This window comes from Alexandromys fortis, unplaced genomic scaffold, assembly GCF_014885135.2.
Source record: "Alexandromys fortis isolate MF-2015 unplaced genomic scaffold, M_Fortis_MF-2015_v1.1 scaffold_165, whole genome shotgun sequence".
NCBI classification, from domain to species: Eukaryota; Metazoa; Chordata; class Mammalia; order Rodentia; family Cricetidae; genus Alexandromys; species Alexandromys fortis.
In genome coordinates this window covers 3,462,586-3,486,029 of record NW_026068038.1, presented here as the reverse complement: position 1 = coordinate 3,486,029, position 23,444 = coordinate 3,462,586, and the positions used below count along the sequence as shown (strand labels likewise).

General features: G+C 50.4%; 1 protein-coding gene and 1 pseudogene across 2 annotated transcripts; one reads left to right on the top strand and one right to left on the bottom strand.

Annotated features, from left to right (window-relative positions):
* Positions 1 to 1,960: 1,960 nt before the first annotated feature.
* Dpep1 (dipeptidase 1) lies at positions 1,961 to 15,024 on the bottom strand. 2 transcript variants are annotated; one of them, XM_050165252.1, is made up of 11 exons: positions 14,794 to 15,024; positions 7,065 to 7,222; positions 4,310 to 4,442; positions 3,945 to 4,077; positions 3,683 to 3,833; positions 3,439 to 3,508; positions 3,019 to 3,195; positions 2,852 to 2,936; positions 2,691 to 2,766; positions 2,373 to 2,508; positions 1,961 to 2,297 (listed from the first exon to the last, which is right to left on the bottom strand). In XM_050165252.1, the coding sequence occupies exons 1-11, from the start codon at positions 14,860 to 14,862 to the stop codon at positions 2,130 to 2,132; spliced, it is 1,356 nt and encodes a 451-aa protein (XP_050021209.1). In that variant the 5' UTR covers positions 14,863 to 15,024; the 3' UTR covers positions 1,961 to 2,129. The 2 variants fall into 2 exon arrangements, with proteins under 2 accessions (XP_050021209.1, XP_050021210.1); XM_050165253.1 differs by lacking the exon at positions 14,794 to 15,024 and adding an exon at positions 14,548 to 14,699.
* A 4,101-nt stretch (positions 15,025 to 19,125) lies between these two features.
* The window catches only part of LOC126515528 (sulfotransferase 2A1-like), a 21,597-nt pseudogene continuing 17,278 nt past the window's right edge, over positions 19,126 to 23,444 (top strand).

Genomic DNA, 23,444 nt, shown 5'->3' with positions numbered 1-23,444 from the left:
CTCCTAGTGTAACCTGTATAACCCTGCCCTTTTCTGCTGGTGTTCACTGTCAGTGTTACTGTGCGCTCACCCCCTCCTACTCCATGTATTCGCCCTATTTTCTATAATCCGTATGCATTTCTTATACTGGACTATAATAATTAGAATTATAACTTTTTTTTCCTTTTTCTTTTTTTTTTTTTTTTTTGATTTTCGAGACAGGGTTTCTCTGTAGCTTTTTGGTTCCTGTCCTGGAACTAGCTCTTGTACACCAGGCTGGCCTCGAACTCACAGAGATCTGCCTGCCTCTGCCTCCCGAGTGCTTGGGATTAAAGGCGTGCGCCACCACCGCCCGGCTAGAATTATAACTTTTTATTTTTAAAAATATTCATATATTCAGATAGTTGCAGAAGCAGCAAGAACTGATCAGAGTCTTTCCCTGTAGCCTGGACTGATCTCAAGTTTTCGATCTTCTTGACTCAGCCCTCTGAGAGCCAGGGTTATAGGTCTGTAACACTATACTTGTATACTTTGTAATGTATATTATGTATACATTACAGTATATGTATAATGTATAATATGTAACACTATACTTGGGTCTAGGATTATTTTAGGAGCTCTGACTTTACTTTCCAGCTGACAAAATGTGGTGTAATACACCGGAAATACACCAGGGGGACCTTTCCCACAGCTTTAGCCAGATAATGGGCACAGAACCCTGTGCTAAGCATTTCCCCCTCTGCATTGATCCTACATAGCCACAGATGTTCCCCAAGGCATTTAGACCAGACTTGAGAAGGATACTGCTTGGTGGGACATGTTGTGACAGACACAGAGATACAACCAACTCTCGTTCTGTGCTAACATCCACACACTTGGGTGTGGGCAGGCCCCTATCATTGCATTCCTTGGTAGCCTGGCACATGGAGGATTCTAAAAGCCAACCAGAGGCTGGGGACAGTTGGTAGCATGTTTGCTTAACATGCACCAAGTCCCAGGTGTGATCCTCATCACTATATAAAAACCAAGTGAGGTGGTCTGTACCTGTAATTGGAGCACTTGCGAGGTGAAGGCAGGAGATTCAGAAGTTCAAGATCATCCCATGGCTGCACAGTGAGTCGGAGGACCACCATACATGAGAGCTTATTTCAAAAAGTGAAAACTTTAAAGCCAGGTGGATGGCCCTGTGGTTATCGTCTACCCAGCTCTTTTTCAGGGAAGGTAGATCTGAAAGGGACAGAGACATATGGCCATGGGACTTCATATACTCAGGCAGTGATATCCTTCACCCTTTGCGGGTCCCTCTCAGCAGGTAGGGACAGGCTCTCGACAAAGAAGTCCTTGCCCGCGTCCATGAGGAGTGTCTCAGGAGTATGGACCAGAAAGGAGTCCTTGGCCACTCAGCAGGACTGCTCCATGCTGTCCCTCACAAGGTTATTCACGAGACTCATCCTTGAATGTCCTCATTGGAAGGCCTGATCCCCTGTTTTGCTAGCAGTCATACAAGACCACCTCTGTCTCTGTGAATCTGAAAAGACCTGCTGTTAGCTGAGTGAGAGCCTTGGAGAGTCCAGGAACCCATCCCATCTGGATCCTGCTCTCCAAGGCTCCTGGCTCCCTTCCTATATGTGTGACTCTCATATGGTGTCAGAGTACATGTCTCTTGTGTGATATATATGTGCATCTGAGTGCTGTATGTATGTGTATGGCTGTGTGCATATGGGTACATGTTGTAGGGGTGTTATGTACATGGGTTAGTGCTGCGAGGAGGTAGCCACTGGAGCCTAAACCATGGGTTTTTAAACTAGCCAATCCCCATATGAGACATTTTGCAGACATCTGGGTTCCTTCTAGACCTCCCCTCCAAGAACTCAGCTGTTCCTGTGTCCCTGTTCACATGGGACCATTCTCAAAATCTGCTCTCCAGATGCTCGGAAGTCCCTCCCAGAGCTGGGGTACTGATAACATACATACTCTGCGCTTAAAGGGATCATGGCATTTATTGTGTGCATGTGTCCTGAACTGTCCCCGGGTCAGCACACTGCTTGTTTGGGAGAGGGTGTGTTTTTGCATGGACAACATGTGCTCTTGGGTTGTCTAGTCTTCCCTGAGCTCTGAGAGCACTGAAAGAGGTGCTGGTCCTTAGGATGTCACAGAAGATTCAGACTGAAGAGCAAGGGAACCAGGAAGGTCAGCAGAGCCCCAATCTGGAGGTGGATGCTGGGGGCTTGTGAGTAGCCATAGTCCGTCCTGCAGGATCCACCCAGCTCATCCAGTTGGATAGGCTCTTCCTCCGGAACTTGCATGTTATTGCTTGCCTGGAGACAGACCCAAGTTAGGCAGCCTGCCTAGGTGGGCAAAGGGCAGGAACCCAAATGGCCCCTTTCTCTCACCAGTTCCACTTCAGAGAAGACCCGCAGCAAGTTTTCAGATAGTACACCTCTGACTTCCGTCTCTGTCCAGTTCCTCCTCAGAAGCTCCGCTATCAGATCCGGGTACTTGGAAACATCTTCCAGTCCCACAGGAAGCCTACACCAAGACCAAGAGTCCCAGGCATTGCAGACAGGACACTCTTCAGGCATACGAAGGCCAGAAGAGCAGGCTTGCAGCAAAATGCCCTGCACTGTACTAAGGACACTCTCCCTCCCCTGTCCCATCAGCACACGTCAGTAGGATCATAACTCCATCAGAAAACAAGATGTCGCTCTTACTCTGTAACGCCATCATAGTCCCCTCCAAGGCCCACAGCCTCAGCGCCTGCCACCTTCTTGATGTAGTCCAGGTGGTCTGTAGGGAGTAGCAGGTGTGGGTCTTAAGCGAGGCTCTCCCCCACTTGGTCACTGTGTGGTCATGTGTGGTCATATGCACTTACCAGCCACTTGGGACAGGGTGGCATCCTTCGAGCAGGACACAAAGTAACTGTAGAAGTTCACCATCACCAGACTCCTTGTGCTCTTCTGCTCGGAGAGGGGTGGGGGTGAAGGTTGGAGAGGACCCACAGAAGACAAGGGGCTCCCCTTCCCTCTTCGAATTCCTTACCACCAGCTGGAGCACGTCATCAGGTACGTTCCGCCTGTGATCACACAGGCTGTAGGCCGAGGAGTGGCTGAAGATGACCGGGGCCTTGGAATACTCCAAAGCGTCCTTCATGGTCGCCACGGACACATGAGACAAGTCAATCATGACCCCCAGGCGGTTCATCTCCTTCAGCACTCTCTGGGGGAGGAGGGACAGGATTGGGTACATCTCACAGACACTGGGAACTTGGGGCATGGGAGAGGCAGCGCTATATAGGTGTGAATTAGCCCTTTAGTGGCTAGGGATTGTGGGGTACTCAGGACTCAGCAATTTGAACATTCAGGGGTTCCAACAGACTCAACCCTGGAAACAAGGACTGTCAGCTCCATGTGACTGAGGAGGACACCAAAGTCCACTGAGGCGTGACACTTCCCCCCTCACCTTCCCGAAGACTGACAGTCCCTCGCTCTCAGCCTCGTCATCTCCCTTGTCCACCATCCAGTTGTCGGCCCTGAAGAGAGAAACACGCGTGTGTTTTTCCAGGGGGCAGAGAGAAGTGTTGCCTTCACCTGCCTAGCCGACAAGGCCTGGCCTGGAGCTCGGGAAGAGTTCTGGGTACGACAGAGGTCAAGTTTGGTTTCCTCGTCTGACCACATCCCAGGGGCTTCACAGCAGGACCCCTTACCAGGGTGTGTTGCAGTTGTGGGTGAGGGTCAGATACCGCATACCCAGATGGTAGAGTGCCCGCAGGACGCCCAGGCTGCTGTCGATTAAGTGACCACCTTCTACGCCAATCAGACTGGCCACCTTCCCCTCTCCGAAAGCCTGTCGGATACCTACAGAGAACCAAGGAGAGGGTTGGCACTAAACATTCAGGATTCGAAGTCCCACCCTCTACTCAAGACCGAGCCTGGCAGGGGGACGTTAATGCCTTGATGGGACACTACCTGAGCTGCTGGTGACACACGAGAAAGTCTCAGGATATCGTTGGCACATGCGGTGTATGACATCCATCTGTTCCAATATCCTCTTCACAGCGTCTTTGTTTTGGGTGTCACAAGGCAAGTACGCGGACCAGAACTGGGGCCAAGGGGAAGAGTAGATAGCCCAGACCGCTGATTTCTGAGTCCACCCCAGCATATACATGGATCTGTTCTCCTGCCCTTTCAGAAGCCCCGGGGGCTGGTTCAGACAGGTGTGCCCTTCCAAGGCCTGGGCCCAGGTGCCCAGGAGGCATGCTTCTCTAAGGCAGGCCCACAGGGAATATAGGGGAAACCCCAATGCAGAACAAATGGGAGACCAGAGGATGTACCTGCCCCCCCACAAAGCCAGCCTTCAGCTTGGGGATGTTGGTGTGCGTTTCGGTCAGCGTGTTCAAGTCGGCCTTTGAGACATTCAGCCTGTTGTTGAACAACTTCAGGAGTTGCCAAGGTAAGTCGTTGTGCCTGGAGGGAACGCGGGGGGGGGGGGTGTTCAAGGTGGATTAGGAATTTAGAACCAACTGGTTTGCAGAACAAGCAGGCCTCTGAGGTGAAATGCCTCTGAATGGAACACACCTGCACATGGGTGAAATTCCTTAATTGCACTCCTGGTCAAGGGACCATGAGCTGAGTATGGCTAGACCGGGTTTCTTATGCCCCCCCCCACCTACCCTCCTCCCCCGCACAAGGAGAGGGTAAACCCCTGCTATGCTGCAAAATCACCTGGGCCTGGGGGGCTGGAAAAAACTGCAGGAGCACCTTATAGGAAGATGACACTTTCTTTCTCTCTTTCTTTCTTTCTTTCTTTCTTTCTTTCTTTCTTTCTTTCTTTCTTTCTTTCTTTCTTTTTCTTTCTTTCTTTCTTACAGGGTTTCTCTGTAGCTTTGGTGCCTGTCCTGGAACTAGCTCTTGTAGACCAGGCTGGCCTCGAACTCGCGGAGGTCTGCCTGCCTCTGCCTCCTGGGTGCTGAGATTAAAGGTGTGTGCCACCACCGTCCAGCTGAGTTGTTTTTTTGTTTTTAAATAGGGTCCTTCTGTTATGAAACATGAGTGTTTCATAAAATCCAGTGTGGCCTTGGCCTTAAGCCTGCAGTGAGTGATCTTTTAGCCTCAGCCTCCCAAGTGCTGGAGTTACAACGGGAAGTACGTACACCCACATTATATGACAGCTGCCTCAGGTTTGTTGAGTCCATGTACCAGGTCACCTGCCTATCAGTTCTCCTTCACCCTGACTCCATCCGCTCCCAGTAATGACTTCCCCAAAGCTAGTCAGTCCAGGAAACTCCTTTGGAAAGCTCAGAGGATGTGCCCCTCCCTAGGACTGGTGCCCAAGTCACCCCCAGCAAAGAGACACATAAGCTTCTGTCCCTGTATGTGAACTCACACCCAGAAGATGTCCATGAATGGACTGGACTGAACTCATCCCTCTTACCCCACCCTTTGCACTTGGCACAGATCTATCACGATACACTAACTGAATGGATAAACGAATGGGTATGGGCCAGCCAAGGCAGCCTTGGCAGCTCTCCGAGGCAAGGCTAGGTAGGCTCCAGGAAAGGGACTTTAATCTTTTGCCTGAGGACACTTCAGTCTATCTAAGAAACTCATCTCCATCCTGGGTACTGGGCAGGGGTGGAGCACTTGAATGGAGTCCTGGATGCCTCAGGAGCCCCCTGCCATACTTGTCCTCATTCTCCCTCCACCCTCTTTGGGAAGACAAAATAGGACCACAAGGCCAGGCGGTGGCGGTGCACGCCTTTAATCCCAGCACTGGGAGGCAGAGGCAGGCGGATCTCTGTGAGTTCGAGGCCAGCCTGGGCTACAAGAGCTAGTTCCAAGACAGGCTCCAAAGCTACAGAGAAACCCTGTCTCGAAAAACAAAAACAAACAAACAAAAAAAATAGGACCGGAAGACTCCTGTCTTCCGAGGGAACAGAGCCACCTCTGCCAGGTCAAACTGCAGTGCAAAGCTCCTTAAGCCTCAGGGATCGAGGGTGCTGGTGGGAGGAGGTCCAGTAGAGACTTCCACGAGACCCCAGTGAGAGACAGATTGGCCAGCAGCAGCAGGCAGATGAGAAAGCTGGAAGACTGGCCAGGAGAGAAAGGGTGGGAAGGAGCTGGCAAAGGTCTCCAGTATTCTAGCAAGGTCAGAGGGATCAGGCAGTGTGAGCTGGATGTACGAGACACCCCCCACATGCACTGTGATCTCCACAAAGGAACAAGGGAGGCACTGAGGCATTTGACTCTCAGTTGGGCACAAGATGGGGGAGAGACAGGAGGATGCTCAAGAGGACCTTCTGTAAAACTCTAGGATAACTCTGAGGCCATTTCTGAGGCCTCCCTGCAATAGTGCTCCTCCCTCCCCTGGGAACCAAGAACCTAACAACTTCACATGCACATACAGAAATGTTGGGGATTTTCCATCTCCCCGTGTCCTTGTGGATGTTCTCCAGAGAGAACTCAGTTATTGAAATTGGGGCAAGATAACCCACAAATATTGACTCAGTTCCTCAGATATGGTTAGGATGACTCACAGATGTTTTCCCCCCTTGTTTCTGTGGCTTTTTTACTTTAAAAGTAGCCTGTACCAGCTATTCGGGGTCCTTGGCTTGAATGCTGAGTGACCCTGTCATGACAGAATTAATTAAATCCTCTTGCTTTTACATCACCTGTGGTGTGAGGGTGGTCTCTTGGGGTGACTCCTCCTCGGTGATTGGACTTCAGGGTCCAACATTTCTTGGGGTAAAGCCGCCCGCACCTCAGCTTTTCAGCTGAGATCCAGGAGGGGACTTGGATCTCTCCCTCAGATATATGACTAGAGAGTTGGGAGACCTCAGAATTCGCAGATGCAACCAAACTCTGAGCTTTGCGAGCCCTGGCAGCCAGGTGCTGGGATGCTACCTCCATCCTTTCTTGCCCTCTTTTCCTGAAACCTTCCAGGTCCTAAGATTCTCCATCAAAGAGCCGAGGCCAGAAGATGATAAGAACCATGGTGGGGGATGGGGGCGGAGGACACGTGACTGAGCCTCCTAGCAGAGGTCTGGAAGCTTCTGGCCCTTGCAGGCACTTCAATCAGTAGCCACTCACCCATCAATGACCGGTGTGGTCTTCATGATTTCCTCTGCCTTCTCTCGGAATGTGTCGGATGCACAGATGGCCAGTAGAGACCAGAACCACCAGATGATCGACATTGCCATGTCCCCAGGGATCTGCTTCCACAGCTGCCTTGGCAACTCTGTTCTGGCCTATACACAGAGGGAAAAAACAAAAACCTGTCTAAGAGCCAGATGGAGCTGCTGTGCCCGTCAGGAGAAAGGACAGAGGCCTTTGGTCCAGGTAATTAAGACTGAGAGTCCTGTTTATAACTCCCAGTGTTCAATGAGTAACCACTCCATTCCCTTTCAGGACAGACAGCACAGATGATCCCACACTGGCTGTTGCTGTATTGGCTAGATAAAGGCATTAAAAGATACCGGGGTTCCCGACCCAGAGAGGAGTCCCAAAGGGGCTAGTACAAGACAGCTTCTTTGTTATCTAGCTTGCTGGCACATCTACTCTTGCTACCTTTATGCAGACCTGCCCTTTGGGGCTCAGTTTACTGAAAGTGCCCAAATTCTGACCGGCCAGGGTTACAGCATCCAGAAAGGGTCCCCCTGGTGCCTACTCAGCTCCAGGCAATACCTGGTGCTTTCTTTCCCCCTGACCCTGAGAAGAAAGGTCATTTCTTTGTCAGGTGCCTGGGCCCCTGGGCCTCACTTTCCCTCTTGTTGACAGCACCTCAAATGGTTGCTGGGGATACTGGGTCAAGTGGCAGCTTTCAATGTACCTCATTGGAGAAGAGCTGTATTTATGTCTTCTCCCCAACTACTATGGTCTCTTGGCAAAGAGGTCCCAAGAATCCTTAATACCAGGACCCTATACAAAAAATGCCACTCACTCTCCGTGTACCTTGTGGTACGAGACATCCTAGGTGTCCATACACATGCTACCCCCCAACCTGTGCGTGGCAGACAAGAGGGGCACGGGCACCTCCTACTTTGATAGCTGCCATAGTTGCCCGGGCTTGCACCATGAGCTGTGCCTGTTTTAAGGCTGAGATTACAGCCATGCCCCACCACACCCCTACAAGAGAAAACTACATTTCTAGTTTTATTGTCCCTTCTTGAACCCCTATGCTTGGCGTGTCCATCTTCCTGTCACTCCTTTGAGGCATTTTCTCTTCTGGTTTACTGGTCTTACATAACCCCGTGTACCTTGCAGAATCCTGAGTGCCTAAACCCTGGTCCACCACATCCCTTTAGGAACAGTTCGCCTTTGTCTTCCATTCTTATTTTCTTTTGTGCTGTTTTTCTCTCTCTCTCTCTCTCTCTCTCTTTTTTTTTTTTTTTTTTTTTTTTTTTTTTTTTTTTTTTTTTTTTTTTTTTTTTTTTGGTTTTTCAAGACAGGGTTTCTCTGTGGTTTTGAAGCCTGTCCTGGAACTAGCTCTTATAGACCAGGCTGGTCTCGAACTCACAGAGATCCGCCTGCCTCTCTGCCTCCCAAGTGCTGGGATTAAAGGCGTGCGACACCACCGCCCGGCTGTGCTGTTTTTCTTGTCTGCAATTCTTTCTTGGGTAAAATCTCCTGAAATACTGTGGTCAGGTCTGCATCCTCACTGAATGAGTCCAGCATCCCTCCCCTGGGCAACTGTGGGAATGCTGTCTGAGCCCTGGGTCTTCAAACCTGGGGGCATTTCTTTTTCTACGATGCTTCCCCAGGAAGGGCCGAACCCTCTGTTTAGACCTGCTTGGCCCTTGACTATGTACTTCTTCCCACGCGTGAGTTCAAATCTGTTGTTGTGGAGACAGGGTCTCATGTCACCAACTCCTGCACTGAACTCTTTTTGCTCTTGTTTAGTTTTTAAGACAGGATTTCTCTGGCTATCCTGGAAGTCACTCTGTAGAGCAGGCTAGCCTTGAACTCAGAGTTCTGTCTCTGTCCGAGTGCCTCTGAAGTCTGCCTCCTGAGTGCTGACATCAAAGGCATTGATTGCCTGGCTTGGCCTTGGACTCAGTGTCCAGCACCCCTCACCCAAGTGCCAGGATTATACAAGTATGCCACCGCGCCCATCCTGGATTGCTAAAAACTACTTTTAAATTTTCTCCTGTCATCCCTGTATTGGTTTAAAAGTCCTAGTGGGGCTGGGGATGTTGCTCAGGGTACAGCATTTGCCTGGAATATACAGAGCTAGGGTTCAGCTTCCGGTGCTGAAAACACAAAAACATGACGGTGTGGCCTCGTGGACTTCCGGTTCAGATCCTGGGTTCCTACACTGTTGGTCCCTTCAGAATTGTATGAGTTGGTCAGATATTTCAGCCTCAGCTTCTTTGAAACTGAGGTCATTGTGCTAACCTGCTTATTGGTAGAAAAAGTTAGAGAGAGGTTCTCTACCTAACGCTACAACCATTCAATATAGTTCTTTATGCTGTGATGACCCCCAACCATAAAATTATTTTTGATGATACTTCATAGCTATAATTTGCTATTTTATGAATATCTGTTATGAGATCTCTGGGTCTCAACCCACATGCTGAGAGCCACTGAGGTTTTTTTTTTTTTGAGGAGGTTCTTTTTAATCAAACTAGACATTATATTGCCCATCTAAAATATCTGTAATACTATACCCGGGAGGCTGAGCCAAGAGGATGGCAAATTTGATGCTAGTGTAGGCTATAGAGTAAGATCTTGTCTGTAAAAACTGTCCTACTATTATTCTGAACTTCTGATTGTCCCACATTCTCCCCACAGTCTATGGTCTCCTGATATGGCAGCCTCCTCTCAGCACCCAGCTCTCCCCCTTTCCTCCAGACGCCAACATCTGACTTTGCTTCTTCCGGGATTCCTGGCTGGCAGCTGGGAGCTTGTGGTTTCCACGCATCATCTGTACTTCCATGGTTCCTCCTCTTTGGCTTGGCCTCTGACTTGATTAGGACAAGCCCTTGCAACATTCTCTGGCAGTGGGTGTGGAGTGGCTGCATCTCTGAGCTTTTACAAGCCTGCTTTTTTATGTCTATTCAGCGTTCACACCAGGTCAACAGTTTTGTCGGATGTGCAGTTCTGGGGCGTAAATCATTTCCCCATGAGCCTGAAGGCTCTGCGGTCTGTCTCACTTGAACTGTTGCTAGGAACAACATCAGGACAGCTGATACATAAATAATAATAATAATAATTTATTGTTCTAGTTCTTTCTAGAAGATGTGCTTTTTCTCTGGGCATTGCCACCTCTTCAGCCTGCCAGTTCTGTGCTTTCTCAATTAGTGACAGTCTTTTGAGTCTTTTTTTTAAAGACAGGGTCTCAAGAGTCCTCCAACACCTTAACTGAGGGTGACCTTGACTTTATGATCTTCAGGCCCCCTTCGTGGGATTACAGGTGTGTCCCAGTACACCTGGTTTATGAGGCGCTGGGAATAGAGCCCTAAAGCTTCATGCATGCTAGAAAAGGACTCTCCCAATTGAGAAACATTCCTCGTGCCCCTTTTATGGACTTATTCAGACATACGTGTTACATTTTGTTCTTATTTGCCCCTACTGACCCTCCCAGCCTTCTTTGTTACTTGTGGGTGTGTCTAGGTGGATGTGTGCTTGTGTGTATGCAGGTACACACATATATGCAAGCATTGTAGCCCACATGTTAGACCGTTTTGTTTTTGGAGTGGGTGAAGTTGAACCCTAGCTTTGTGTAGACTAAACCAGAGGTCAGCCTTTGGCATTGTTCCTTGGGAACAGGGTTTTTGAGACAAGGTCGCTCCCTGGGACCTGGGGTTTACTGATTCCACTAGGTTGGCTCCGTGAGCTCCAGTGACCCGCCTGTCTGTGCTTCTCCCAGACAGCATTTTATATGAGTGCCAGGGATCAATCTCAGGCACTCATGCTTATGGGGCAAATATTTTATGTGCTGAACTACCTCCCCACACCCTGCTCTTCGTTCTGAGGTGGTGTCTAGGCTGGCCTTGAACTTTCTTCCTACCTACCTAGGTTCACACTTCTTGCCCCGCCCTGCTTCAGGTTTCCTGTGAGTGTAGTATGTGTGTGTTTCTTTTTCTATGCCCTTAAGTGATCTTCTCTCTTTGTCTTCAAGTTTGATTTCAGAAATTGTATATTCAACTTCCCAAGACTGCCTTCTTGTTCTTTCCCTTGGCATTCTGCTCTGGTTATGAAAACCACATCCGTCTGTAGCAACACTATTTTCTTTTGTCCCTTTTGGTTGACTGAATGAACTCCAGCCTCCGTTTTCCTGTTTTCTGGACTTTCTTCCATTGCACTGATAGCATTCCACGGCCAGCTGCCGATTCCTGTTGTTTCCTACTTGATGTTGAAGCAAAGTTGCTGGGCGGGACTGTGTGGGGGCTCTTTCTCAATTTAGGCTTAAATGCAACAAAAGGAGCCCACTGTTGATGAGAAAAGCTGCCCTGGTTCTGGAGAGTCCATTCATTCATTCATTCATTCATCTATTCATCTATTTATTTATTTATTTATTTATTTATTTATTTATTTATTTATTTATTTATTTCGAGGCAGGGTTTCTCTGTGTTGCTTTGGAGCCTGTTCTGGAACTAGTTCTTGTAAACCAGGCTGGCCCCAAATGGTTCTGGATGATTTCTGTTTCAGGAATGTCTCTTAATGGCTTTTCTCCTTCCTTGGCTGGGTTTTTGGTTCTCTCTGTCAGTCCCCCTCTCTGTCTCTCTCCCTCAGGCTTTTCCAGACTCTCACAGTCAACTGACTCCAATGCCAGCTCTAGGCCACATCTTTGCTGAGTTGGGGAACTCCCTTAGCTCGTTATCACCCACAGGGCTCCCTTCAGGAGTTCTCTTCTGCCTCTCCTTCCCACAGTGTGCTGAGACCTTTGCCTTCTGACCAGCCCTTTCTGCTCTCCTGGTATTGCAGCTTCTTCTTCCATTTTTTTCCTTCCTTCCTCTTGATGGTTAAGAACAGGATTTACACACCCTGCTGATACCTCCTAGAGGATTCAGTGGGAGGAGGGGCGTCTACCGTGTTTGTTTCTGTCTTGACTTGGTTCATGGTGAATTTTTTGTTGTCTTTGTTCTGTTTTGGTTTAGTGTTTCGTTGTTTTTAAAACAGGACCCCTTTCTTCTGCAGCCTAGGCTGGCCTTGAACTCTCAGTGATCTCCTCTTAGCCTCCTTTGGTTGGAGGACAAGCTAAGTCTCACGTGGTAGTGTTTCTGTTCTCAGTTATTTCTTCCAGTGGGCTGAATGTTGTACATGGCATGGTCTCCGGTAACCTCACAGTCTTGACTGCCCTAATTGCTTCACCATGGAAAAGCCAGGACCTGACTGGGCATCAGCATTCTGGGGGTGTGTCTGGCTCAATTCCACACCATAGAACAACTACAGGAAAACAACTGGGAGATGGGTACCGGCATAGGAGCACTTGCTTTAGAGTAGGACAGCTCTAGTTTAGGTTCCTGACTGTGACAGATCTATATGTCCCTGATATGGATGTGCCAAGACCTCCCAAGCTGTACTTTTTACCATGTGACATTGACACAGGCTCCTCTGAGGGGGTCAGCTGACAGACTTGAGGTACAGAAGATAGCAGCCCAGAAACCAAATGGCTTCTTTGGGTCATCCAGCTCTTGTTTCTTTTTACATTTTTAGTTGCTTTTTTGTTTGTTTGTTTGTTTTTCGAGACAGGATTTCTCTGTGTTGTTTTGAAGCCTGTCCTGGAGCTAGCTCTTGTAGAGCAGGCTGGCATTGAACTCACAGAGATCCACCTGCCTCTGAGATTAAAGGTGTGCGCCACCACTGCCTGGCTTACATTTTTATTTGCTCTCTCTCTCTCTCTCTCTCTCTCTCTCTCTCTCTCTCTCTCTCTCTCTCTCTGTGTGTGTGTGTGTGTGTATGTGTGTATATACAGAGACCAGAAGAATGCTTTAGGTATGACGGTCTCTTGCTGAATTGTTTTCTACCTGCCTTGGTGATCTCTTCTCAAGAGATCTGCAAGAGATCTGCACCCAGCCCTTGCCTCAAGTTTACTTTCAAACTGACAGTTGGCCTTGAACCACATCTTTTAATCAGCGCTATTCCTGGCTCTTAGCCAGGTGGTGGCGGCAGGTGCCTTTAATTCCGGGCGTCAGAGGCAAGAAGATCTAAGTTCAAGGCCAGCCTGGTCTATCAGAGCTAGTTCCAAGATGGGAACCAAAGCTACAGAAAAACCCTGTCTCAAAAAAAGAAAGAAAGAAAGACAGACAGACAGACAGAAAGAAAGAAACATGCTCTTACCAAAAGCAGAAGATCACCATAAAATAAACACACAGTACCTAAACAGTGCTATTCAATTCTAATCAGAGCCAGAGAAAATGCCACGGAGAGCAACAGTGAACCATTTCCCAACCCAGAAAATGTTCCATTGAGCAGGGTTACCCCAATGGGCCTGGAATGACTAAGTTCTGACACTGAAGGCCCCGGAAAGAATCACTAGCCAGAGCTTCTTACAGTTCCTCATACCAAGCCACGTTGTGATGTGGAGCCTTAGGAAGCTGCTGCCAAGCTTCTCTTGCCATCTGAGACCCAAATGTGCTAACTTGACCCTGATCGTGCCACCAGCCAGCCACGGAGTGGAAGAGACAACTGCAGGGCAGCACAAGACCTCAGATCTACCACATCCTCCAATAAACACAGGCCACAGAGCACATCCGAACCACGCACGCACGGGTAACGCCCACACACAGCAAAAACACAGACACGCTCCTCACACGTCTATAAATCTACACATTGCAAGTGTACTCTGTCATAAACACCATCTGCAGCAAACACGTGTGGACGCACATATCCACATTTGAAGGTTACTCTCTGTGCAGAGGTATCTTTGCAAACACAGGTCTGCCAGGTCCCACACATTTTCACAGATCATCACAGATAAGAAACACTTGGGCACGCCCCTAACAAGCAGTTCCAGGTGTGTGGACAAGCTATGTATATATATGTGAACTTTCCCATGCATGTTAAACAAGCATATACTCAAATCCTTAGACAGGAGGCTGCACGTGGAGCGGGGACTGCATGTCATCTATCCCTATGTCCTTTCCCAGGGGATGTCACTGGGTCACAGACGGCACAGCAGACTAGCCTATCTCCCAGCTGCATACGAGGCTGACTTCCACAGAGATACCCCCATATCCACACAGACATACCCCCATATCCGCACAGAGATGTTCCCCATATCCGCACAGAGATGTCCCCAGACCGCTGAATCTTCAGCTCCAACAGTCAAACCCTTACCCTGACCTCTATCCCCAAAGCCTAGCTCCCTTCCCAGGGGCCTTGTCCTGTGGTACCTCAGGCCACCTGAAGAATAGCCTTCACTGCGGTCACCTCCAGGTCGTCCTCGGGATGGTGAATTCTTCGTATCTCTCCTCATCCTGCCCAGGAGTCCTGTACCGCTCCTGGTGAGCTGCCCCACAAGGTCCTCTTTCTCTTTTATCACCCCAACGCTCTAGCTGCATGTAAAAGGGTCCTGCTTCTAGCTGCTGCTTCCCCTCCCCCGCACCACCCTGGGCATCCAGATACATGCCTTTTGCTCTTTGGTCTGGGGCTATTGAGCCCCCTCTGTCCATGGCCTGAGTCCTCAGCCTTGCAGACCCTCTTCCTTCGAGCTGTGGCATGATGTCATTCCCTGGACGTACAGACGCTGCTCACTATCTGTCCTCACCCTTCCCTGCTCACAGGATGCTTTCTACCCAGAAATGGAAAAGACTTTCTGTACCTCATTATTGCTTGGCCTCTACCCAGGTCTACTCCCCAGCACCCCGACACTCACCAGGAGCACACACAGGTTAAGGGGGTACAAACGTCGCTTCAGTCCTGTGGTTGAAACCCAGAGAGACATCCAGCCTGCTCCCGAGTCCTCGAGCTTTGAAGGGCCACCTCTTTAAAAGGGACACTCCCCGGGGCTTCACAATGTGCCAAGGAGAGCAGACAGGGCTAATGCCTCACACATGTCAGCTGCTCCTTGTCTCCGACAGGCACGCAAGCCGTCAGTGACGTAGAACATCCGGTGGGATCCGGGTCTCTGGGTCAAAAATCTGGGAGGGTGACATGCCTTTGGGGCCCTCCACCTCAGAGGTCATGGCTTCAGCATCAAGCTCTCTGAGTTATGCACCAGGTTAACTAGGTTCTGCTTCAGGATAACTGAGTTAAGAAGCCAGAGGAGGAGTCTGGGTCGTGTGTGTGCACTCCTGGGCTCATTTTGCTGAGCTCCATGTTCTTGGGATTTGGAGCCACGTGTTTGGTTTTCCTCCATCTTCTGATCCCTTATGACTCCCCTTGTTATGGAAGTAAGGATGACCTGTGCTTCCCCCATCTAGGATGAACCAGCCGTGCTGGGAACAGCCCTGGGGGGCTCTGGATCCTTTATCCAAACGAGGAGGGTTAATTTTTCTCCATCCTCCTCATAAGGAGAACCAGAAGCAACCTCAGATTGGAATGTCCTCTGGCAGAACTACAGGCCTTTTGAAACTGTGGGAGGGTCTGGTGACTTGTGGTGAGCTGGAGGCTGGGATTCATTGTGGCTCCAAGATTCTGTGGTGGCAGAGGGCAGGACATCCCTGGTAGGCTATGGGAGATGGGCGGGAAGGCCAGGTCCACCCGAGGGATATCATAGGAAGAGCTGCTCCCTCTCAGAGCTCTAGCTATTCTGTATGGAGATGAGGACAACCTGTTTATCCACTGCGCAGGTCTCAGAAAGGGACAGGGGACGGACACAGTGGAGGAGCCTGAGAACAGACTGGCAACCTCCCCACCCTAGGTGAAGGGATGTGGAGAAGGAGTGGGACGCAGACAGGGACAAACCATATCTGCTCTCCCTCTCCCTCTGGAGTCCATTACTTACCTCTACCTTAGCCACCTAGCGCAGAGACCCCACTCCTGTGGGTACAGGGGTGGGCCAGGACCAGGGAGAAGAGGATCCTGGAGGAGACGAGGGCTCTGGATAAGGACCCAGCAAATGGATCTACCCCATATCTGGATAGCTTTGGGATCCCTGCTGACTCTGGATACCTAGGGTTCTCAGATGCCTCCTGAATCTTGAGTTCATTTAGGGGTTGTCAGGTCAAGTCCCCAAGTACCCTATTTCTGCTTGGGGTCTGTCTCCTTGCACAGTTAGAAACTGGGTGGTGTGGTGGTGCATGCCTTTAATCCTGGCACTCAGGAGACAGAGACAGGTGGATCTCAGTGAGTTCGAGGTCAGCCTGGTCTACAGAGTGAGTTCTAGGACAGGTTCCAAAGCAACATAGAGAAACCCTGTCTCGAAAAACCAAAACATGAAGAAGAAGAAGAAGAAGAAGAAGAAGAAGAAGAAGAAGAAGAAGAAGAAGAAGAAGAAGAAGAAGAAGAAGAAGAAGAAGAAGAAGAAGAAGAAGAAGAAGCTGGCAGACAAGGGACTGGGACTAGGAAAGGATGATGGTGGTACCTGGCCTCCTAATTCCTGCTGGTACCCCTGGGAAGCTCATCAATCCTTCTGAAAGTCCCTGAAGAGAACTTAGCATGCTGTTAAGCCAACTTGGCTCTCATCTTCAGGCTTAGCTTTCTTAGTTCTTCACAGACCAATTCCCGGGGCGGGGGTCCCTTTATGAATCTAACTCTCTGTTCCCTTTCTACCACACCCTATTTTGACTTCTTTAAAAAAAAAAAAAAGATTTATCTATTTATTATGTATACAGTGTTCTGTATGCCTGCAGGCCAGAAGAGGGCACCAGATCTCATTACAGATAGTTGTGAGCCACCATGTGATTGTTGGGAATCGAACTCAGGATTTATGAAAAAGCAGCCATTGCTCTTAACCTGCGAACCATCTCTCCAGCCCCCATGGCTCTTAGTTGTAATAACAAGCAGTTGTTCCCCAACCCTAGCTAAGCAGAGGCCTCCCACAGACCTCCAATGCCCTGCTACCCCACCCCTCAGTTTTTCCCTCTAGCTGGGTTGACAATGGCCAGAGCTTACTATTGCTTCCCAGGATTTTTGCCTTCTATGTGCAGATCTTGCCCTCACTTCCTGGAGACGTCTCAGCCCCTTGGGTCCCACCACTCAACGTGATTTGCTTCCTTGGTAAAACTGTCACTGTCCTGGCCTTCTCCCAGCTGTCCTTGGGCACCACTTGGATTACACTTGGATTACACGCCTCAAGTGATATCATCAACCCCCAGGGGCCCCTTTGTTTCAGGCTCTCAGGTAGCTCCAGGGTCAGCAACTCAGCACCCCCAGGGCCCTTCCACAGGCCTGACACTCAGAATTCACACAATCTGTGCCAGGGAGTCTGAGAACTATGTAATGTTCTCTGGATACCTCCTGCCCCAGTTCTTGACTGTGAGCTTTTCTAGCCTTTTCCTCCAGGCATCTATACGTCTGTTAAGAGCCTGCCTCTCCCTCCCACAGAGGCAGAGAGTAGTTCCTCACAGCTAGGGTCTCCACTGGCTGACTCTATAATACTCTGCAGGTGAGCCCTGCCATATCGGTCCTCTGAGACTGTGTCATGACCTCCCCCTACCTGCTGCTGCCCCTAACAGATAGACTTACCTCAGTCAGTCCCTTAGCTGCCTGGATGACCTTGCTCTTATGACTGCCCCATTCTCTAGATTCCCCCAGAGCCTAGCCCCTGTTCCCAGGCCCAGCTGCTTCTTGGCTGGAGACTGGCTGGAGATGGGGCTCAATGCATTGCCCCATCTTGTAGCATCACGGCCTCCCCTCTTCCTGCTTGCTCCAGCAGACCTTCCGAATCTCTGAAGTGTCTCCTCACCATAGGATGGTTAGTTTTACGTCAGAGTGGCTGGCCCTCAGGATTCCAGAGCAGGTCACCTTCTCTCGGAGTGGCTCAAGATATTTCTAAATGAAACTCGTAATCCTAGGTAGGCGGGCCTGGATGGAACGTGCATTTTCCAAGTGCAAGCGTGCTCCTCCAGCTGCTATCCACATAGGGGAGTCTTCACCTGACATTGGCATCAGCTGGACTCCGGCATTTTGGCCTCCTGGCTTGCTAGCAGTGGAGCCAAGTCTCAGTAATGAATCTCTACACACTACCCATACCTCTGTTGGCTCTGTTTCTCTGGAGACCTTGTCTCACACAAGCCTCCTTCAGTAAACCTGGCCAGAGGAGACAGCTCTCACGTCTCACCTCCTGCAGGCCCCACTGATACCTGGTCGGCTTCTCTTTGTGTTCTCAGTACAGTGGTATGACGTTTTTAGCCTAGCTTAAAGGCCACTCAGAGCTCCCAGAGGCCCCATCCTCACAGAGAAGACCCTTAGGGGACCTTTCATGATGTACGACAGGACCTCAGCTTCAACACCACTCATTCTCTGCTCCATCCTATCCTTTGTTTTGTTTGTTTTTTGTTTTTCCAGACAGGGTTTCTCTGTGGCTTTGGAGCCTGTCCTGAAACTAGCTTTTGTAGACCAGGCTGGCCTCGAACTCACAGAGATCCGCCTGACCTCCGCCTCCAGTGCTGGGATTAAAGGATTAAACCTGGCTGCCACCAAATCTTTGTGGCCCATTCTAACCCTCCAGGAATGCTCAAGGTTACAGGACATTTGCATCCACCTAGGGCTTCTCTCAGCACCTTCTTGTGCTTCCTAGCCACCCCCCCCCCCCCCCCCCCCCCCCCCCCCCCCCCCCCCCCCCCCCCCCCCCCCCCCCCCCCCCCCCGCCCCCAGCAGCTGCAGATGTCTCAGGGTTGGTTTCTTGTCTGCTCCTTCCTCTAGGGAGAAGTCCATGACCTCAGAGGTCTAGATTGTTCATTCCGGTGTGTTCCGCCAAGATGGAATTATGAAGGGTCAAGGCATAGAGTGCAGACTCAGTCTTTCCAGAGCCCGTTTAGCCATTCTGGCTCCATCGCTACCTCCACGCTTGACCTCCATGTTTGCCTAGGATCCACCTCCATGCTTGGGAGTTCAGTTGGTTCTGAGGCAGCTGGAGCAGCTGGCGGGAGGGGAGAAGAGTGGTTCGTTCCCAGGACGGTGCATCTTCTGTGGCTCTGGGCTGCACCTTGTAACTACTACTGGCCATTCTTTCAGCTTCTGAGCTAGGTTCCCGCGAGGATACTGAGGTGCCTCCTATTGCTATGAAGCTCACATGCCATATAAGTGCACACAACACCCGCAGATGAGCTTGAAGTCCACACATCTTGCCAGGACTCTGGGTAGGTCCTATTGGTTATTTTGGAACAGACTGTTAAAGATTTTTGTGGCGAAATCTGCTCTAAACTTTCTGCCTGGGTGGGGTGGGTCCAAGGCCAGGCTATCTGTGCCGTCAGCAACCGCTTCGTCAGCAAATTTCTTGATAAATCCTTGACCGTGACCTCAGAAGCCCCACCTCCCACACTGCGTGCTAGAAAAACAAAGTCACAGGACAGAAGAGGGGCTCCTGTGTGGGCTGCAGGATGCTGGCCTGTGAAACAGGGAGGAGGGACCCGCTAGGTTGAAAGAGCATTCCGTAAACGCCTCAGGCCTTAACTTCCTGTCTAGGAGCCTGGGGCTGGCTCAGGCCAGTCTCGGGGAAGTGCCATACAAAGCGGTTCGTACTCAGTCTCCAGACATGGAGACCCGCCTACCCACGCCTACCCACAGAGCGGGTGCCCTGCCGCTCACTACACACGTCCACCAGGTTACTGCAGCTGCTGCCCTCTGCTGGCTGTGTCCCCCGTCTGCTTCCCCTGGGGACTGAGTTTGCAAACTCTGAGGACCTGAAAGGACTGCCAAGTGCTTGGTGCCATCGCTGCTTTCCTCCGCCCCCTCTCTCCGTGGCCCCATTTCTTAACTTACATTCTTTCTCCCTGGGAGGTTAGCTCTGCTGTTATCCCTCTTGCCTAACTCTGCAAACCCAGGAATGAAAACACAAAGCCATAGGAGTAGAACCCATGAGTCATACTCAGGCACGTTGATCCATGGACTCTCAACTCTTGTCTGAGCTACTGTGGTTGATCTGACCTTAAAACTCTCAGGACTGTGTGAGGTAGAAGGGGACCCGATAGGAAAAGCCCTAACTCCTTCTAAAGCCGACCCTCCACCTGGCTCCTAAAAGGGCCACCATTACTGACTGCTTCCGCTTCCCCATGGGTAGTGCGGTCAGCATCCATCTATCATGGATCAGGGAACTCCTACTGCCATTCCTACCCCTTAGAGCTGACCTGACACTGACCTAGGACTCCACCAAGATCCCTCAGTGAGAACTACTTCCCTTATGGAGAGAAGACCTCATGAAGCCCAGAGAAAGCATGACAAGGTGGATTTGAATGTTAGGGAAATGTCCTGAGCCTTTCCTGACTAGGAAGCCAAGCCATGGGTTTCCAACGCCATGGGCAGCAGTTCATCCCATCTCGGGGGCAATCCATCCCATCTTGGGGGCAATCCATCCCATCTTGGGGGCAATCCATCCCATCTGGGGACAGTTCATCCCATCATCTCAGGGACAATCCATCCCATCTCGGGGGCCATTCATCCCATCTGGGGACAGTTCGTCCCATCTCGGGGGCAATCCATCCCATCTCGGGGGCAATCCATCCCATCTCGGGGGCAATCCATCCCATCTTGGGGGCAATCCATCCCATCTGGGGACAGTTCATCCCATCTCGGGGACAGTTCATCCCATCTCGGGGGCAGTTCATCCCATCTCGGGGGCAATCCATCCAATCTCGGGGGCAATCCATCCCATCTGGGGACAGTTCATCTCATCATCTCAGGGACAATCCATCCCATCTCGGGGGCAATCTATCCCATCTCAGGGGGCAATTCATCCCATCTCAGGGGCAATCCTTCCCATCTCGGGGGGGCAATCCATCCCATCTCGGGGGCAGTTCATCCCATCTCAGGGGCAATTCATCCCATCTCGGGGGCAATCCATCCCATCTCGGGGGCAGTTCATCCCATCTCAGGGGCAATTCATCCCATCATCTTGGGGGAGATATCCTAACCTGCTTTACCCTGAAGTTTCTCTATTACATGAAGTCATGTGGCTACGGTGCCTCAGCAGGCTCTGCCCCAAGACCCAGTATGGACCTGAGACCTTATTTTTCTCTAGAAAAAATATTCTGTGATGCTATGGAACCGTGACTCCTCCTTTCCTTTAGCTTCTAAAGAAAAGAGGTGATTAAATGACCAAAGGCGAAAAACAATAATATGACTGCTCAGGGGGAAAAAGGATTAAAGAGAAAATTTAAAGCTGAGCATGGCAGCCCACACTTTTAATCCTAGCACTCCAAAGGCAGAGCCAGGCTGATCTTTGTGAGTTCCAGAGCAACCTGAGCTACATAGAGAGATTGTCTCAGGGAACAAAAGAAAAAAAAAAAAAGCAAAGAAATTCCAGTCAAATCTCAGAATAATCATCATTGTAAGGTAGTCATGCTGTGTTGTCATTTCGGGGCCTCCACAGGCTAGGTATGCGCTCCTCCACTGACCTCTGGCCCTCATTCTGTGCAATTATTGATGTGGGAATGATTTCTTACTAATAAAGAAACTGCCTTGGCCCATTTTATTGGATAGAAAATTAGGTAGGCGGAGTAGACAGAGGAGAATGCTGGGAAAAAGAAGCTGTGTGAGGAGTCGCCATGGTTCTCCCGCTCCAGACAGACGCAGGTTAAGATCCTCCCTGGTAAGCCAGCTCGTGGGCTACACAGAATATTAGAAATGGGTTAGAACAATATGTAAGAGCTAGCCATAAGGAACTGGAACTATCCGGGCCAGGCAGTGTTTGAAAGAATACAGTTTCCGTGTAATTATTTCTGGGTATAAACTAGCCATGCGGGCGGCTGGGTGCCGGGGACGCAGCCCCGCCGCTCCTAATTTCAACAAATTATGACTATGTTAATGAGTTCTTTCTGTGGTCACTGAGATAAGGCTCAGTAACCATGACTGGCCTGGAACTCGCTCGCTCTGTAGACCAAACTGGCCTTGAATTCACAGAGATCCACCTGCCTCTGTTTTCCAAGTACTGGAACTAAAGCCTGCCTTAAGCAGAGTGAAGCTCTTGATCAGACAGAGGTACCCAGAGACACTGTCTGCACCAGAACCAGCCCAGATAACGCAAGCCTCAGGGCCTAAGTGTTTAGGCTTGGCATACCGAAGGAAGGCATGGCAGAGGGCATGCCTTTACATCCATACAAAGCATGTTCTCTGAGTGGTCTCATGCTGTTTTGTGTCACCGCTGTTTCGGGAGTTCTGCTGCCAGGAGGACAGAACAGTCCCTGTTCCGCTAAAGCTGACAGGGCTCTCAAACACCCTTCCATCCCACAGACATCTCCTTATGCAGAAGCTGTAGCGGCAGGCTGAGGGCCTGCCTTCAGCTGGGTGAGAAGGGAAGAAGCATGAGGAAAGTTTCAGAACAGGAGTAGGACGAGCCCCTGGCCCTCACCTGTTCCCAGGAAGGCTTTGGGAACAAAGGACAGGCTGAGGAGTCTCCAGGAAGGAACACAAAGAGGACATCAGAGGATGAGAAAGAAGGCGGAGCCGAAAGGCGGAGCAGAGGACTCACCCCCCGACGGAAAGACAACCAGACTGTAAAGGCTCATCACCAAGACAGCACTCCCACCCCCATAACCAGTGGCTAACCCTTCCCTGCACAGCTGTTCCTAGGCTCCAGCACTGTCCTGCTGACAGGGACAACTCTTCCCTCAGACGGTAACTCTCTAGAACAGTGCCCGTTGGGTTCCCACCCGTCCTCTGATCTCCGGCCCACTCACCCCAGCAATATACAGGTTTGTCCCAGAAAGGCTCTCCTAGCCTGGGCAGCTCCCCAGTCACTTAGGTGCTGGCTCCACCCCACCACCTGCCTTTCCTCCCAGACCTGTCCTAGCCCCATTTCTGCCCTGTGTTCTTTTACTGGGGAGGAGGGGTGAGAAGAGACAGGGAGGAAGGAACTTGGTACTGGAAGGCTTTCTTTGCTATTCCCTCCTTTCTGAGCCCCTATGCCCCAGAACACCAGCCCCCTCTCCAGAGTGGAGCCGCTTTCACCAGCTTCCACATTTCCTGTGGGCATCCTTGAGGGGGCCTCTCAGATGGCAAGGCACATAGTATTTCCCTCTTAGGGTGCCTCAGTCTGCCAGTTGAACGTTGCAAGTTAGCTCTTGGACACAGCCATGTTATGACAAGCAAGCCTTCCTTATTCTTTATAGTAAACATATTAGCTGTTCAAATACTATGTACGTACAGGAAAGACACACATGCAGAGCCAGGCGATGGTGGCACACACCTTTAATCCCAGCACTCGAGAGACAGTGAGTTCGAAGTCAGCCTGGTCTACAGAGTGAGTTCCAGGACAGGGCTACACAGAGAAACTGTGTCTCGGGAAGAAAAAAAAAAAGACACATGTACAGATTCATACAGAAGCTGGTGTGCACATGTTAATGACAAGACTTCATTATTGCCCTAGTAGGAGCAACATGTCCAGTAGACTGAGAAAAGAACACCCCCCCCCCCCCCCCCCCCCCC

Excerpts from the sequence above, each read along its gene's own strand:
- Dpep1 (XM_050165252.1), bottom strand. The coding sequence starts at position 14,862 with ATGTCTCTCTGGGTTTCAACCACAGGACTGAAGCGACGTTTGTACCCC. Across the intron at positions 7,223-14,793 it reads TTAACCTGTGTGTGCTCCTG|GCCAGAACAGAGTTGCCAAG; the intron begins GTGAGTGTCGGG and ends CTCTGTGTATAG. Across the intron at positions 2,767-2,851 it reads CACCCTGTCCCAAGTGGCTG|ACCACCTGGACTACATCAAG; the intron begins GTAAGTGCATAT and ends TACTCCCTACAG.